We start from the raw sequence: 16,393 nt of genomic DNA on the forward strand, positions 1-16,393 counted from the left end.
AGTTTAACACCTGCACACCAGCTCAGTGCTATCCAAAGACACATCGTAGATGGGCCCTTGTTTATGAATAAGGATGAGCAAATGAACTTATTTATATTTCATGTCAGTTTCAAATGCACTCAGCCAAGGGTCCATTTCATCCCAATTTTGGCACATTAAAAAAAGGAAAAAATGCATTTAAATTATACATATGTTATGAATTTTTATAGGCATTCTTTCTCTAGACAATGCATTGTATATGCTTTTCATTTTATTTTCCTGTAAAATGTGCATTTTTGTCAGCATATTTTGAACCAAAATCGAGTTGCAAAATTCAAATAAATATGTAATCCAATTGAAAGCTGCATTCTGGCCCCACATAGAGGTCTAGGACTGGTGAATTAAGTTGGTTTATTCAGGGGCGGACCTTGTTATTGTTGTTGTTTAGTCGTTTAGTCGTGTCCGACTCTTCGTGACCCCATGGACCAGAGCACGCCAGGCACTCCTGTCTTCCACTGCCTCCCGCAGTTTGGTCAAACTCATGCTGGTAGCTTTGAGAACACTGTCCAACCATCTCGTGCTCTGTCGTCCCCTTCTCCTTGTGCCCTCCATCTTTCCCAACATCAGGGTCTTTTCCAGGGAGTCTTCTCTTCTCATGAGGTGGCCAAAGTATTGGAGCCTCAGCTTCACGATCTGTCCTTCCAGTGAGCACTCAGGGCTGATTTCCTGAAGAATGAATAGGTTTGATCTTCTTGCAGTCCATGGGGCTGGAGTCTCCTCCAGCACCAGAATGCAAAAGCATCAATTCTTCAGCGGTCAGCCTTCTTTATGGTCCAGCTCTCACTTCCATACATCACTACTGGGAATACCATAGCTTTAACTATACGGACCTTTGTTGGCAAGGTGATGTCTCTGCTTTTTAAGATGCTGTCTAGGTTTCTTTTGTCCCAAGAAGCAGGCGTCTTTTAATTTTGTGACTGCTGTCACCATCTGCAGTGATCATGGAGCCCAAGAAAGTAAAATCTCTCACTGCCTCCATTTCTTCCCCTTCTGTTTGCCAGGAGGTGATGGGCCGGCCCAGTGGCCATGATCTTCGTTTTTTTGATGTTGAGCTTCAGACCATATTTTGCACTCTCCTCTTTCATCCTCATTAAAAGGTTCTTTAATTCCTCCTCACTTTCTGCCATCAAGGTTGTGTCATCTGCATATCTGAAGTTGTTGATATTTCTTCCAGCAATCTTAATTCCGGCTAGGGATTCATCCAGCCCAGCCTTTCACATGATGAATTCTGCATATAAGTTAAATAAGCAGGGAGACAATATACAGCCTTGTCATACTCCTTTCCCAATTTTGAACCAATCGGTTGTTCCATATCCAGTTCTAACTGTAGCTTCTTGTCCCACATAGAGATTTCTCAGGAGACAGATGGGGTGATCAGGCACTCCCATTTCTTTAAATATTTGTCATAGTTGGTTGTGGTCAACACAGTCAAAGGCTTTTGCATAGTCAGGGGTGGACCTTGGTAGTATGCAACCCTGTGGGAGGCCAAACTTTGACACCCTTCCCCCACCCCTTGCTCTGCCGAATTAACCTGGGTTTAGAGAAGGAGGTGCAAGACTCTGGCAGGGTCCTAGAGCCCTCCTGCCTCCTTTCCAAACCCTGGTAAGCACTTGCCTGGCTTTGGAAAGGAGACCAGAGAGCTTTAGGACGGTCAAGAGGCTCTCAGCGCTGTCACGCCTCCTTCCCAAAACCGGGCAAGCGCTTTAAGAAGGCTCCCTCCTCAGCTGCATGCCCAGTGCAGCCACAGCTCTTGTGCTGCCCCACATCTGCCTCTGGTTAATTCTAAGGATTTCTCTTCCATCCCTGCTTACATGCTTCCAGTCTAAGGACAAGAAGCAATAGGAATGGGGAAGGGAAGGGACACGGATGAAGGGCAAAGATAATTCCGGAAAGGTCTGGGAAGCAAGATAAGGCTTAAATACCATTGCGGGAGCCCACTGGATGTCATGGGAGAGCATTCCTATGATAGGGAGCAGCCAAAGAGAAATGGCAGAGGTGGAAAATGGAAACAGAGATGCAGTGCTTTGTGGCAGAGGAACAAAGAAAACCATAGAATACATGAAGGGAGGAGGATGTTGATTCTAAATTCTATGATTTAGAATTTTAGGTAATGGAACTGCAAGCCATATGGGGCCATGTAATCTAGTGGAGTGTGGATGGATGCATGTGCAATAATTGTTTAAGAAGAGGGTTGTATGTGATCCCAGAAAACAAAGAAGAGGAGGGATTGCTAACCCTGGTGCAACTACTGCAAAGTGTGTCATTGATAAATTGATGTTATACAGGCTATTCTTTTAACCCTGACATTCCCAAAGGACTGCATAAATGTACTTTAACTAGTGACATGAAAAGAATATAACTTGCAGTTATGCAGAAACATCCATCATGACCCATTGACACTGATGTTGTAGAGTATATCTGAATCTCCAGTTTGGCTGCTCCCTTTACTCTGCTCCAGGCCTCTGAATGATTCCATCCCTCTGGTACCATCAGTATCCAAGATGCACCAGTGAGAGCTTTAGAACATGGGTGCAGCATTGATTTATAATTTTAAAGACACTCCCTGACACAGGACACTACTCAAACCTTTCTTAGGAAATGATAATTTGTAGGCATGCATACCCTTAGATCCCATGGACTTGTAAGAACAAAGTTTGAAACTGTGATACTAACTGCTGGGTCAGTTTCTGGATTCAGGTTGCGCATATTACACCAGTTCTCACTTTGTATTTATATTTACAGGTCCCCACCCCTCCCCCACAAAGGCAAAAAGTTGAATATTCGTTTTCAACTTTTAAGTAGTTTCTGCTTTAATTGCTAACACAAATGTTCACAATGGAATGAAGCAGAAACTAGCATGGTCCTTGTTCAATAATAATATGCAAATTCATTAAGCATCCACAATTCTTGAAAAGCAAGAGGAATCAGTCAGAGTAATTCAGCTTTCTTGGGACCCTGTGGCTCTCACTAAAGTACCCGTTGCAGCATAGGCATTTGCCCCTACCACGAGGAAGTGATTGAACTTTGCTTTTTCTCATTGGGTATAACTCAGCCAACTCATGAGATTGTACACATGCTTTAATCTCACCACTGAAACCAGTGGGTTTAACTTCTAGAAGGGAAAAGGCAAACATTAATACTTCACAGTAAGTGGAGGTATTTCAAATCATGCTGGTCTACAAAGGATTCCAGATCCCCAGTGAACTGGCTGCCAAGTGGCTCCTGAGCTAAGTTCAAGACGCTGGGTTTGGAGTGTAAAGCCCTATGCAGCTGGGGACCAGGATGCCTGACGGACGGTGTTCTGCAGACGAGGTCCGTTCACACATTGTAGGAACTGGACCTTTGGCACCGTGCCGCCTGCCCCTCGGAATCCCCTTCCTCTGAGTATTAGACAGGTACCATCTCTGTTTTCTTTTTGGCAACTACTGAATACCTTCCTCTTCCAGCAAGCCTTTTAAGTTGATATCTTTCTCAGTCTGTGTCTTTATTGGAATTGTTTTTTAAGATACAGTGTTTGTTTTATCATTTGTTTGCTGCCCTGGGCTCCTTTGGGAGGAAGAGTGGGATATAAATATAATAAACAAATTCCCTATCACTTGACTTCCTATCACAGTATCAGTCTTTTGCTTCTGACACCAAGATTGCTCTTTGCCAAGAATTTTTACAAAAAAATACAGATAAATAATACACAATGGCTGGTGAAATAATAATAAGTGCATTTAGGGGAAAGGGGGATGTATCTCAGATTTTCTTGTCTCATATTCTCCCTCTTTACCAGAAACAATCTTGATTTTATCTATCTATCATCTATCTATCTTATCTATCATATCATCATCTGTTCCCTGGTAAATCACCATCCTTCCCTTGCTATTGTGGGGTTTTGTTTTTTAACTCTGTGGAGCTGCCTTTTTAATGTTTTAATATTGGAGTGAGTTGCTATTGCTGCTGTTCTTCAGGCTTCCCTCTCCAGGGTCTTTCAGAGTCAAAACTCTGAAGGCAGATTTGGCCGAACCCCCTCATCTGTTAGAGCTACACATTTGAGAGCTGGGGGCTCTGAGGACCAGCCACCCCCCACCCACTGGTGACAGGTTCAGCAGCCCCATGCCAGGAGGCAATGGTGGATCTTCATGCAGAGGAGAGCTGCATGTGGACATCCTCTTTCACGGTTCCCAAGGCAAGGCCTGTCTGGCAGGTGCCTTGGCAGCAAGGGCTGGGATCACGCACCCACACAACCCGTTGAGACATGCTTGAAGTGGATGAGAGGGCTCATCTGCAAACAACCCCCCCCCCAAAAGAGAGGTGCATTTAAAAAGCTTGCAGCAGCCAGAAAAAAGCCTCCAGTGCTGTATATTAATGTGGTTCTTCTTCTGAAAACAGGTGTTAACACACACATACCCTCATTTTCATCTCAAAAGGTATACTTTGCTTGGTCCTTCTAGTTTCATCTGAGTCCCTACAGTAGAAAGGTGGAATGTGGACCATAATGTGAACTGTAACTCAAGGTACTCTTGAGTCAGAGGCAAGGTGGTTTGGATCAAATGCTATTTTCCCCCACTCTGGCATGGAATGAGGAAGAGTCACTATTTCCATTTCTTTGTTAAGAAGGTTATTGTTCCATTGCATGCTTTGAGTTGTAACAGTTTTAGTAGCCATGTTGAATAACATGAACACCAGTTGGTGCAATAAAACACCAGACCAACAAAAATCAACGCTTTCTTGAACATTAACTCCAAGTAATTATACTGTCACATTATCCCAGGCTTAAATATGAGACGGAGGGGAAGATAAAAACATGTTTTCAGGTTGTCTGTGAGCTTGTTTTAGGGAAATGTTACAAATCAGGCATAGGGTTCAGTAGGTCATGTAATGGAGTTCAGGATTCATAAAAGGAGAAATTCTGGGCATTGGGAGGGACATTTTGTGCTCATCACTTACAGTTGCTTCAGTGTTGTGAATCAGGATCCATTTTTTAACCATGGGAGTAGTTATTTTCTCCCCTAAAACTACACAGTTATAAGGAAATGAAAAATCAAATCAAAAACAATGATTTAAAATACAAAATGGAATGTGCAGCATTGGTCAAAATATTGTTTCAATATAACACTTTTAGTATTTTAATAAGACTTCTGCTTCAATGGGGTCCCTTCAGGATGTCAGAAGAGTGATGCCAAATATGTACCTGCTCACATATTTGGCTGTCTTTAAAATTCCATTTGGATTTAGGAGAATTAAGGGGTTCCTATCTGTGTTCACTGAAGGGTTTTCAATTTCATTCTGCCTATTGAACTAAAAAATGTGAACTATTACTTTGTTGATCTTGTTCTTGACCTGAACTGCATTACGAACTGAGAATGTGTTCTTAGTGAATTGTTAAAAGTTCTTTGAAAACTTGTAAATCCCTGTAATTTATGTTCCTCTGGTCTCCATTTCTTCTTTTTTCCCTTCTGTTTTTAATTTGAGTACTGTTCTGTCCAAGTGTGCATACTTGTAAAATGCTGGTTTTTCAAAGTACAATTTATGGTTGCAACCATAGGGTTTTACAGCAGTCCTAAAATTATAATAGATTCTGAAAAGCCAAATTTGGGTCAAGCAGCTCTTTTATATTATTATATAATATATAATAAAAATATTATTATTATTATTATTATTATTATTATTATCATCATCGTCAACTTACCAAGTTTCCCTTGTCTAGCTCTGATGTTGACGATTCTCGCTAAGACATTATGGAAGAAGCTAGTAACTTAAGAGTTTCTCTGGAAGATGCCATTAGCAGCTTCACTCTGTGGCTCAAGATGTGTACTGTTATAAACCCTACTCACATGACAACAGTTCCATTTATCTAAACAATTCCCCTTTTAAAGTTTATGGCACTGATAGAAACTCAGATAAAAGAGCAAATGGGAGGATCTTTCTGACTCTGTGCATACTGAGTCCCATTGCAGTACAGCATGCAGTCTCCTTCCCTTTTTGGTTCTGTGTCGCTCACGGGTGTCTCTCATCCCCCCCCCAACACACATCTGGAGAGGCATTTTATAGGAGCAGCTCCCATTTTCTGACCATCTTTGAATCCTGTCTCCTGCCCTCCAGCAGCTTGCTCTGCCTGCCTGCAGGTATTCATCGCCTCTTTGCAATATTTCTGTCTCGTTTATGACACCTTGAGTGAAAAAGTGTAAGGTTGTGTTATTATGGTATAAGGGAGAGATGATAGGGTGCAGCAAGAGGGAGAAATAAAAAAAAACCATGGAAAACGGGGTGGGAAGTTGACAAAACAAAAAATTATTATGTATTGGAGTGTATATGTGAACTTTATGAAAATTTAATAAAATATAATTGGGGGAAAGATAAAATTAGTTTCTCCTGTGCAGTTACTGTACATGAAAAGAAACTGTGAGGACAACATTTTGAGCTGAAATGTTTTTGTTTTGTTTTTAATCAAAATGTTCAGCTTGGTTTTCTCTCTGTTAACATTTTTCTGTCACCCTTGTGCCTTATTTTGCTCTAGCTTCCTCCTTCCAGCTGATCTGGGAAACCGGCCCCTGTTCCTCTCATGTTGTGCTGTCTCCATTTCCCAGGTGATTGTGCAGTCGGGCCGCCATCCCACTGTCCTGCAAAAGCTCTGCCAGCTGCCTTTCCAGTACTTCAGCGACCCTCGCCTCATCAAAGTGCTCTTTCCGACGCTAATAGCTGCTTGTTACAATAACCCCCAGAACAAGATGATCCTGGAGCAGGAGATGAGTTGCGTGTTACTCGCCACATTCATCCAGGTACGTGGCTTGTTTGTGCATCTCTGCTTAGCCATTTCTGTGCCTGTGAAACAAATATGCATTAACTTACAATAAAACCAGGGTTTCTTTTCTTCTCTCTCCAAAATGAAAGATCTAACATGTGTCCAAGAGTTTTTCCCCTTAAGGAGCAAACATATGCAGAGTAATGTTAATGTTATGTTCCATTCTTATTTAAATTAGCAGGAGTAGTGAAATGTTGAGGAACTTATATTTAATAATGGATGGGCAAGTCCTTAAAGCCTGCAATCCTATAAGTGTACATTTTTATATAATCAGACTCCAATGTAAAGATAAATGGAAGTACATATATACATAGAGAAACAATGCTTTTTATCACAGATTTTGACTATTGATAGGGTTGGCAACTGTGTATACCAACTATGCTAAATATGCAAAGTTTAAAAACTCTAATTTATGAAAGCAGCCATTTCTGCTTACTTGAACTGTGCATGTTTGTGATATCATTCTGCATCCTGTAATTTTATTTAAAAATCAGGTGCTACACACTTATATTATGGAATTACTATTTTTTCTAATTTCTGAATGTGCCATGTTTTAGAACTGTTGGAATTAATAGCTGTGGAGTGTTTTTTCCTTCATAGCTGATAGCATATCTCTGCCACCCACCAAGCCCTCTGCTCCTGCCCCTTCTCTCCACCTCAGTGGTGCTTGCAAGGAAGCTGAACTTCAGGGGTTGTGCCTGGACAACTGCAGCCAAATGAAGAAAATTAAGCTTGTTTGTTAATTGATCCAAACAGGCTAAATGCCTGAAGGCTAAATGCATCGTCAGCTTTTAGGTAGCTTCATAGTTTTACTGCTCAAGATATTAGGAATATAGAAAATTGTTGTAACATATGCATACATAACTGAAACATTTTTTTAATGCATAAAACAGCAACAGCTTGCAAAATGTTTGTTGTTTTTTTAAATGCTTCTGATAGTACTGTTCAGAAGCTTATGCTGCAAGAAGAAACCCCCCCCCCAGGAGTGCTGGTCCTTATGTGGATAAGGAGTTGTTTGCTTTCCCAGATAAGCAGCTGGCAGTCAACTATTTGATTTGGAAAGTATATCATAAATAAAATCAAGCTTAATTTTACTGAGAATTGATTTAGGTACTTCAGCATTTTGATTTCTGGTCTGCATGAACATATCCAGCTCAGCAGCCTGAAGATATGTTTGTTTATCCCAGGCTTTGGGGGAATGGTTTAGCCATCAGAAACAAAACTCTAATATAGTAATATTAAACAAACAAACAAACAGGCTGTAGAAAATGCAAAAAAAAACCTCCCCCACCCCAGATACTGTGAATGAAAAACAGGCATGCATTTGTTCTTAAATTTCAACTTGCTATCATGGGGAGACACAATCTGTGCGCCTTCCTGAGGCAAATATCCTATTTATTTCAGCAGGGAGAGTCCTCCCTCTGCGGGGGAATGTGAGATAGCTGACCCCAGGATTGGAAAATAAATGTTTACCATATGGAAGAAATGGGGGAGGAAAAAATGGTCTGGTTGCATGCATCTGGGGCTGTATAAACATGCAGTAAAATACAGAAAATGTATAAATGTCTTATTATTAGTAAAACATCACCCTTACAACCTTGCTGCTGTATGGCGTCTTTCCTCTTTTTGTCTAGGACAACAGCTTTTTTCCCCTTTTTGTTCCTAAAACTACTTATATTAAAATAGAAGATGGTATTACTTTAGCAAGAATGTTTGAATTCAGCTTTCACCTGCTGCCTAGGGAATCATTCTCTCTTAGTTACATTTCATAGGGTACAATCCAAGCATTAAAAGCCCAGAATTGTGGTCCTCATGTTGACTCCTGAGAACATGAAGTAAAGATGCCTTAACAGGACTAAATAGGACAAAAGCACAGTGTGCCTTAATTATACCATCCAATCTCAAGGAAGCATTCTTTGTGTCAGGAGTTCCTGCACTGAGCTAATTTGTTGGGTCGGGTTCCATTTAAGAATCTATTCCCATAAAATATCTCAAAGCGATTTCACAGTAAGAACATCAACCATTTTTTAAAAATCCATGTGCACAAACAGTGAAAACACAATAATATATTTAAAGATTTGTGCCATGTAGAGAAATGATTCATTTTTCGGCCCATAGCCTTAAGCCAACAGTTCAATCTTTAAACCCCTCAGGAGAGTAAGCACTGCCATTTGTTCTCAATTGTTGTCTAAGACACTTTGCAATTCTCTTCTCATTTTTTGTTGCTGTTTATTTGTTTGCAGGTTTATAAATGAATTCACAACCAAAAGCTACCAAAGTAGTGTACAAAAAAAATACAAAATATTACAGACACATTAAACTAAAAGCAATATTAGTATTTCTACAGTTGTACAATTAATATTTCCTAATAGGACTGGGTCACACTACAGGTAAAGCCTTTTTAAAAGTATTCAATATCCACCTAAATATCAGGACAGTAGGAGCTCATCTAATTTAAGCTGGTAACTAATTCCAGATGAGTAAAGCTGCAACACTGAGGCACCTGGTCTCTCGCACATGCCAGACCCGACCACTGGGGCATGTGGCATTACCAGCAGCGCCCCATGTGAGGAGAATGGCTATGAGCCAGGAAAGTGACCTGGTATCAGCTGCTGCTGCTGCTGCTGCTGCTGCTGCTGCTGTTACTGATACTAATTGATCAGAAACTCTGGAGACTGGCTGCCAGTCAGTGTTGGCAACCCTGCACTAAGTGGACCAGTGGTCTGACTGCATATACAGCAGCAACGTATGCCTGGGTCAAAAAAAACCACCTCAGCTACCACTGCAAACATTTTAAAGCAGTTTGTTGTTGCTTATCTCTTTCCAAGCTGTTGTTTCCTGCAGCACCACTGAGACCTTTCCAGTCACTCCACAAATACAAGGACTGATAAGGTCCTCTAGCCCATCCCCCTGCAATGCGGGAATCCCAATGGAAGCATCCCTGGCAGGTGGCCATCCAAGCTCTGCTTAAAAACCTCCAGCTCCCGAGGGAAACGGTTCCAGTTGTTTTGGTAAATTGTGTTCAGCAACAGAGCTGCATTGCATTGCCTGAGAAGTCTTACAGTAGAACTTCTCTTTGTGATTCAGGCCCACTGCATTGTACACCAGCCAGGAAAATCACTTTTGTACAGTGTACCATGTTTGTCATACCCACTGAAATCAGTGGACTTAGTTGGATGTCCTCCAGCATGATGACTTTGTGTCCTGCCTTCAGTGCTGGAGGCTGCACTCCTCTGATCATCAGCTGCTGGGAATCACAAGTGGGGGGAGAGAGCGCTGTTGCCCTCAGGTCTTGCTTGCAGGCTTCCCTTGGGCATTTGCTTGGCCCCTGGGAGGACATCACTCTTTTGTAAAATTGCATGAGGGGTGGTGTTTGATCTTCCCTCTGTGGTACTGAACATTGTTGGGTTTTGTTTCTGTAGGATTTCACACAAAGTTCAAGCCAGACAGATAACCAGTCTTCCCAACAAAGGGGTAAGTATAATATGGCCCATTGGGAATTGCATAGCAATCGTGCCTTGCAGCTTTTAGGAGGCAAACAGACCAAAGTGTTGATTGCATCCTGCTCCTCGTGGATCATGTAGCCTCTGTCCTTGAGGGGAAGTCCTTGCCTTCTGAAAGAACCTGGGAGAACTCTTCATAAAGGGATTGTCAGCCAAATAAAACATAGCAACACTGTGCAGCCAGAGAATTACCAGGTGGTATTGAATGTTGATGGCATTGTGTGGAAAATGATTGGCCCACAGCAGAAGGGATAAAGAGTTGTGGGGTGCTTTGAAGACTAACAGATTTGTTACTGGCATAATCTTTCATGGACTTAACAGAATTTTTTATGGAGTAGGCTTGGCCCAGCGATAGTCAAGATGTTGCAGATTCCCAACTCGTAACATCGCTGATCATTGGCTGTGTTGTCTGGGTCTTATGGCAGTGCACAACATCTAAAGGGCACAATGTTGGCTGCCTACTCCTGAGCCAGCCTATGATGCTTATGCTGTAATTTTCAAAGCAGCTGTGGGGAAACCTGTGGCCCTGCAGATGGCGATGGACTCCAGCTCTCATCAGCCTCAGCCAGCATGGCTGAGGTAATGGATGATAGGTCTTGCAGTCTTGCAACAAGGAGAAGTCCTTGCACCAATTTATTCTTGCTTTGTAAGGGGTTGGACTAGATGACCCTTGGGGTACCTTCCAACTCTACAGTTCTGTGATTCAATGGGACAACTTCATTGGATGCAATCCATAATTTAGTTATTAGAAGCTTCCTTCCTTCCCATTGATTTTTGTACCACCCACAGGGATGATGCATCTGTTTTTCAAAATTTTAGAGATTATGTCTCTCCTATGTGCAAGGTCTGTGCATGCAGGCCAAAAGAATACAGTCGGTTTTCTTAATAAAATCTGGTAACTGACTACAGGACTGTGAACTTCCTTGAATGTTGCCCACCCCTGCAAGGAGACAAGGGCATCGGATGGGGCCAGGTGCACCTCTCTTCTCTTCAGTTTCTTCTTCTGAAACGTTGACCTGTTCTCCAACATATAATGGGGATGAAAATTTAATTTCCTGACAGAAGAACAGTCATGTCCAGCCATTTTACTATCCAGAAACAAAACATACACAAGCATTTTTACCCTCCTGTTGTTTCATTTTACAACAGAATAGTTATGATGACGTTCTTTGTTCCTTGCTTGACAGAAAAGATATTCAGTTCTCAAGATTACCTTGAGCTCTCTAACCGGTTCCCTCGCCAGACTTGGGAAGAGGCACGACAGTTCTTCTTGAAGAAAGAGAAAAAATAAGCGGTGTGCGTGTGTTTAAACTTTGAAAGCATCTTACCTTTTCCCGTTATTAAGTAATTTGTTGTTCTCTTTAAGAAGGTTTTTTTAAAGATCCTTTTATACTAAAAATACGTATACTGTAGATAGTTATATATATATATATAATTTGCACTATTTCAGTCAGAAGAACTGTACATACTTTAAAATCCTGTTTATGGTTGTTTTGAAAATAAGGAGATCCCCCCCCTTAATATGTGCCACATCAAGGATCCTTGTACCTTGTACTCTGTGGTGTAGCATGTCTGTAAAGCTGCTGATTTTTGTGTCTAAATATTGGCAATGGGCACAATGGATCAAGAAGTCCCATTGCACTGAATGGGGGCTGTGCTAGAGCGTTCTAACACTCTCTTGTTCCCGTTCATTTCTGTGGGCTTTTGTGCCAGGAGAATTTCCTAGTGGAATATATCCATGGTTGCGTTCTGTATAACTTGTAATAAAATAATTTATTCTGTTTCATTGTCTGTTTTGTATAACTTTTTATACAATGCTCCTGGTATATTCAGTTATTTAGAAAGCACAAAATCCTAAATTTAGATAAATAAGCTATGGAAATCTAACCCAAATGCTTGGCAAAGCCATTTAAGACTCCTGGGCTTTGTGTCCAGTTTACTTTACATTTTGTGGGAACGTTGCAGAAGAATGTGTACAGTCACAGCAATTGTTCTGAATTGTCTGTATATGGCAAGAGTTTTCACTAAACTTATTAAAAGCAATATCACAACTGTTGAGGTCGTTGTTGTTGTTTTCATTCTCTACCTTGCAGGAAACTCAGCATTAGAAATCTGACCGTCGTGGGACCATAGAGAGCTGCCTTATACTGAGTCTGATCTCTGCTCCATCTAGCTCCATATTACCTACACAGACGGGCAGCAGTTCTGCAGATTTTCAGGCAGGAGTCACTCCCAACCCACCTGGAGACGTCAGGGGTTGAACCTGGAACCTTCTGCCTGCAAAGCAGATGCTCTTTCCCTTTGTTCAAACATGCCTGGCCCCTGAAAAAAATGTTAACTTCTACTGAATAGCCCGCTCAGCAATGAAGCTCACTGGATGACCTTGAACCTGTCACCCCATCCTGGCCTCAACCACAGGGTTGTTGTGAGGATAAAATGGGAGCAGGGAGGGAATTGTGCGCCTTCTGACTTCCTTGAAGAAGGGTGGGTTGGAAAAGAAACAACCACGTCAGCAAACACAAAAGAGCAGCTGACCAGAGAGGCCTTATTTCTGACCCTCTCTCCCACTTCCACAATCACCATCTTCCCTTCCATCGTATTTGTTGAATGAATTGATAGCCCCCTCCCTTCCATAAGTATTTCCAAGGATTAAAATATCTCAGTTATGCAACCCTCTAGCACTTCCTTCCATATTCACATATGTTTCAGACTGGTTGGGGAAAGGGTCCATCTCATACTGTTTTTAAAGGCAAAAATGTTCTCACAGGAAATCACAGCTGTGTCAGAACAGTTGTAGGGGACAATAACCAGAGTGCATCTTTCCAAAATAGCATTGCAGGAAGCAGCAGTATCACAGAGGTAAATTCTGAAGTGAAGCTGCCATAGAGAGCCACCCCACCCCCCATGCAACCACGTTGATGGACTGCTTATTTGCAGGCACACAGAGATAGCAAAGAGAAGCAGTGATCCTATGCTATAGTTTCCTGGGGAGACGCTCCATTGAATTTGGTGGCACGTCTAACTGTGTAGGTTCAAATTGTAAAATGCAGTCAACTTTTTAAAAATGAGTTTGGACCCTCTGAAGTGCAATGTTTGGTTTTTAATTAGAAATACAAACTACCTTGCAAAGAAGTGGTAAACTCCCGAACACCGTGCCCTGTGGTCATTTTGGACAAGCCTACCCCCACACACCTGTCAGTCACCTGACATCACAATGCCAGGTGAATCAATATTAGCAAAATATTTGTGGGCGTGACTCTTTGGGACTTGGAGTGAGCGCCATCCCAGCAAGACTTGCTGCAAGCAAGTTATTACAGCAAACTCTGCAGTGCTCAGCCAATAACAGCGGAGCCTGCTGTCACCCCCCTTCAGCAGACAGCAAGAAGCTTTGCTTGCCAAGAAACCAGGAGCACTTTCAGGCTCCTGGTTTTTCCTTTGCAGCCGGGTCTTACTTGCTCCACACCTGATGTCACTTTTGTCAGTTGTAAGGCTGTGGGTGTGGTTTGAGGGAAACTTGGTGGGCCAAGCTGGGACCCGCGCAAGACCTAGTTGGGTTCATAGACCAGACGCTTCCCGGCTCTGCGCTGGTCTGAAATTTAAAAAACTCATTAAAGGAAAGGAAAGTAGTATTCAGTCTTTGCTTTATTATTTTAATTCTCTTTCTGTGCTAATCTATCATAAACTTGAAAGCCTCGTTCAGTTGCCAGAGCAAGGAAGGTCTGTCAGATACCCATGCGCTCTAGCAAATTGTCATCATTCCTCGTCTCAAGTCTCTGCTTTGCTTTTAATACAGTGGTACCTCGGGTTAAGAACTTAATTCGTTCTGGAGGTCCGTTCTTAACCTGAAACTGTTCTTAAACTGAAGCACCAGTTTAGCTAATGGGGTCTCCTGCTGCCGCTGCGCCGCCGCTGCACAATTTCTGTTCTCATCCTGAAGCAAAATTCTTAACCTGAAGCATTATTTCTGGGTTAGCGGAGTCTGTAACCTGAAGCGTATGTAACCCAAGGTACCACTGTACTGTTGCCCTTCCATCCCAGTATGTCTGATTTAATGCCTATAAATTTCAGCTTGGGATCTGACTATCAGGAAATGACTTCAGAAAGCCACAATGAGCAACAAAATGGAGTTAAGTGTCCTGGTAGAATCAAGAATCCATGATACAGTTTCCTGCAAGAATAGACCAAAAAGGAAGGGACTGGAGGCATCTGTGTTAGTCCTGACAAGTGGGATTTAGACAGTTCCTTTCGGCTCCTTGACAGAGATGCTCGCAGGTGTTTCTTAATCCTGTACCAGGAAAAGATAGCTCATTAAGCCCGTCTAATTGCGCACAGCACCATGAGGTTGGGCTTGGTTTTGAAAAAAGGAGAGCTGTGCAAAGAAGTTTCCCTCCACCGTTTGGCTTGTTTAAAAGGAGATCACCCAGATAACAGCAAGAATTCTCTGCTGGTGGCATTTTCCTGCAAGATGTGGCCTGAGACAAACTGTAGAAATACTTTTGATCAGGATAGGTTTGCTAAAAAGCCGTAAGACGGCTGTGATTAGCCTTCCAAGAAACCACACCAGGATTGCAATTTTTCCTCAAGTCTCATTGCTTGATGGAAACATGAGGGGGACACGAGCGTATCCAGGATTTTTGGTGGGGGGCAGGTCTTTTGTTAGGGGGGCAGAACCTCAGTTTGCTATGTATTTTTATTTTTATTGACTTGGGGGAGCAGCATCAGGGAGGGGTCCCTGCCCCCCTTGGAAGAGGAGGGTACACCCTTTGCCAGCCTAGTGCCCTCCAGAAGTTTGGGACTATAACCCCCATCACAGGCATGCTGACAGGCTGAGGGGAGTTGCTAGATTGAAGCATCTGGAAAGCACCAAGCTGGGAAATGCTGGCACATAGGTGTGTTTATCTGGAATTAAGCCCCGCTGAGCCCAATGGTGTAATGGTGTAAACACCTTAGTAAGTGGATTCAGGATTAGTAGTTTATAGAACAATCTTAAGCACGTTTACTCAGTCCCTCCCCCTGGGGCTCAAGGGGGCTCCCATCTTTGTGTGCAATAAAGCTTGAAGTCAGAATCTTTCCACACAGGTCCATGGAGTTTCACGGCCAGCCCTACCATTAGACAAAAGGAGTTTGGTCAAAGCAGCTTCTGAAATTGTTGTATGTGTTTGTGTGTGTGTTTATTAAAAGATTTTCCATAAGTAACAAAAGTACATTCAGTGTCACAGTTTTCAAATCGTAGAATCCTTCATACAGGTCAGTTACAGTCAGTTTGAGACATTTTTGTTGAGGGGGAATGAAGTGGGGAGAGGGGAGAAAATAAAGAGAAAAAATGGTGGAAGGGGGCGAGGTAAGGAAGACAGCAAACTTTCATTCTTTACATGGTATACAAGTGGCGCTTTTTTGACAGCGTCACATGGATAGGTGTCATATTTCTGTTGGCAGAGCAAGAGGTCAGAGGGCCCAATAAATGGTTGGTTGCAGTTGATCGGCTGCAGTGTGTTTTGATGGGGGGGGCGTTGCTGGCTTCAGTTAGCCATACTGATTCGTATGTTGTCTGGGGGGTAAGATTGGTCATTGTCTTGTTGGGGTGTGTATGTGATAAAGGGAAGCCCCATGGGGTGAAGGCATCCTCTTTCACTTGTCCCTGTGGTTTCGTTGGCTAGTTTTTCTAGTATGGTGATTTCCCATACGGTTGGTACCAGTGGTCCATGGACGCTCCCAAAAGGTCTCCCCAGTTATGACACTCCTAGCTGCTGTAAGTGACTTATAAGTTTTTTGTCATGTGAGTGTGCGTTATTGTCTCAGAAGATATTTAGTGGGACCAATTCTGGAGTTCTTTCTATTACCTGTTTTATTATTTTGCAGATTTCTTGTAAGACAGATATCCAAAAGGATTGAATTTTTGGGCAATCCCACCATATTGTGGAGGTATGTGTCCATGGCGGTACAGCCTCTCCAGCACCTAGGTGAGGTTCCTGGGTTCATCATTGCTAGCTTACATGGTGTTAGGTACAATCCGTAGATAAGTTTCAAAGTGAGTTCCCACCTGTTGGCTGAGAGGGCTTTA

The 16,393-nt window shown here is 42.4% G+C and overlaps 1 protein-coding gene across 8 annotated transcripts in view; it reads left to right on the forward strand.

Annotated features, from left to right (window-relative positions):
* The window catches only part of SCAPER (S-phase cyclin A associated protein in the ER), a 227,172-nt gene extending 214,784 nt beyond the window's left edge, over nt 1-12,388 (forward strand). For 6 of the 8 annotated variants that reach the window (XM_081021507.1, XM_081021500.1, XM_081021503.1 and 3 more), the window contains 3 exons: nt 6,615-6,806; nt 10,252-10,303; nt 11,520-12,388. In XM_081021507.1, the coding sequence (XP_080877633.1) occupies nt 6,615-6,806; nt 10,252-10,303; nt 11,520-11,623 (348 nt within the window). In that variant the 3' untranslated portion in view covers nt 11,624-12,388. The remainder of the gene's footprint in view (nt 1-6,614; nt 6,807-10,251; nt 10,304-11,519) is intronic. The other 2 variants (XM_081021502.1, XM_081021501.1) reach the window with 2 other exon arrangements.
* Nucleotides 12,389-16,393: the final 4,005 nt, after the last annotated feature.

The sequence above is a fragment of the Podarcis pityusensis genome (genome assembly GCF_964106645.2).
Source record: "Podarcis pityusensis genome assembly, chromosome: 9".
In the NCBI taxonomy this organism is placed as follows: domain Eukaryota; kingdom Metazoa; phylum Chordata; class Lepidosauria; order Squamata; family Lacertidae; genus Podarcis; species Podarcis pityusensis.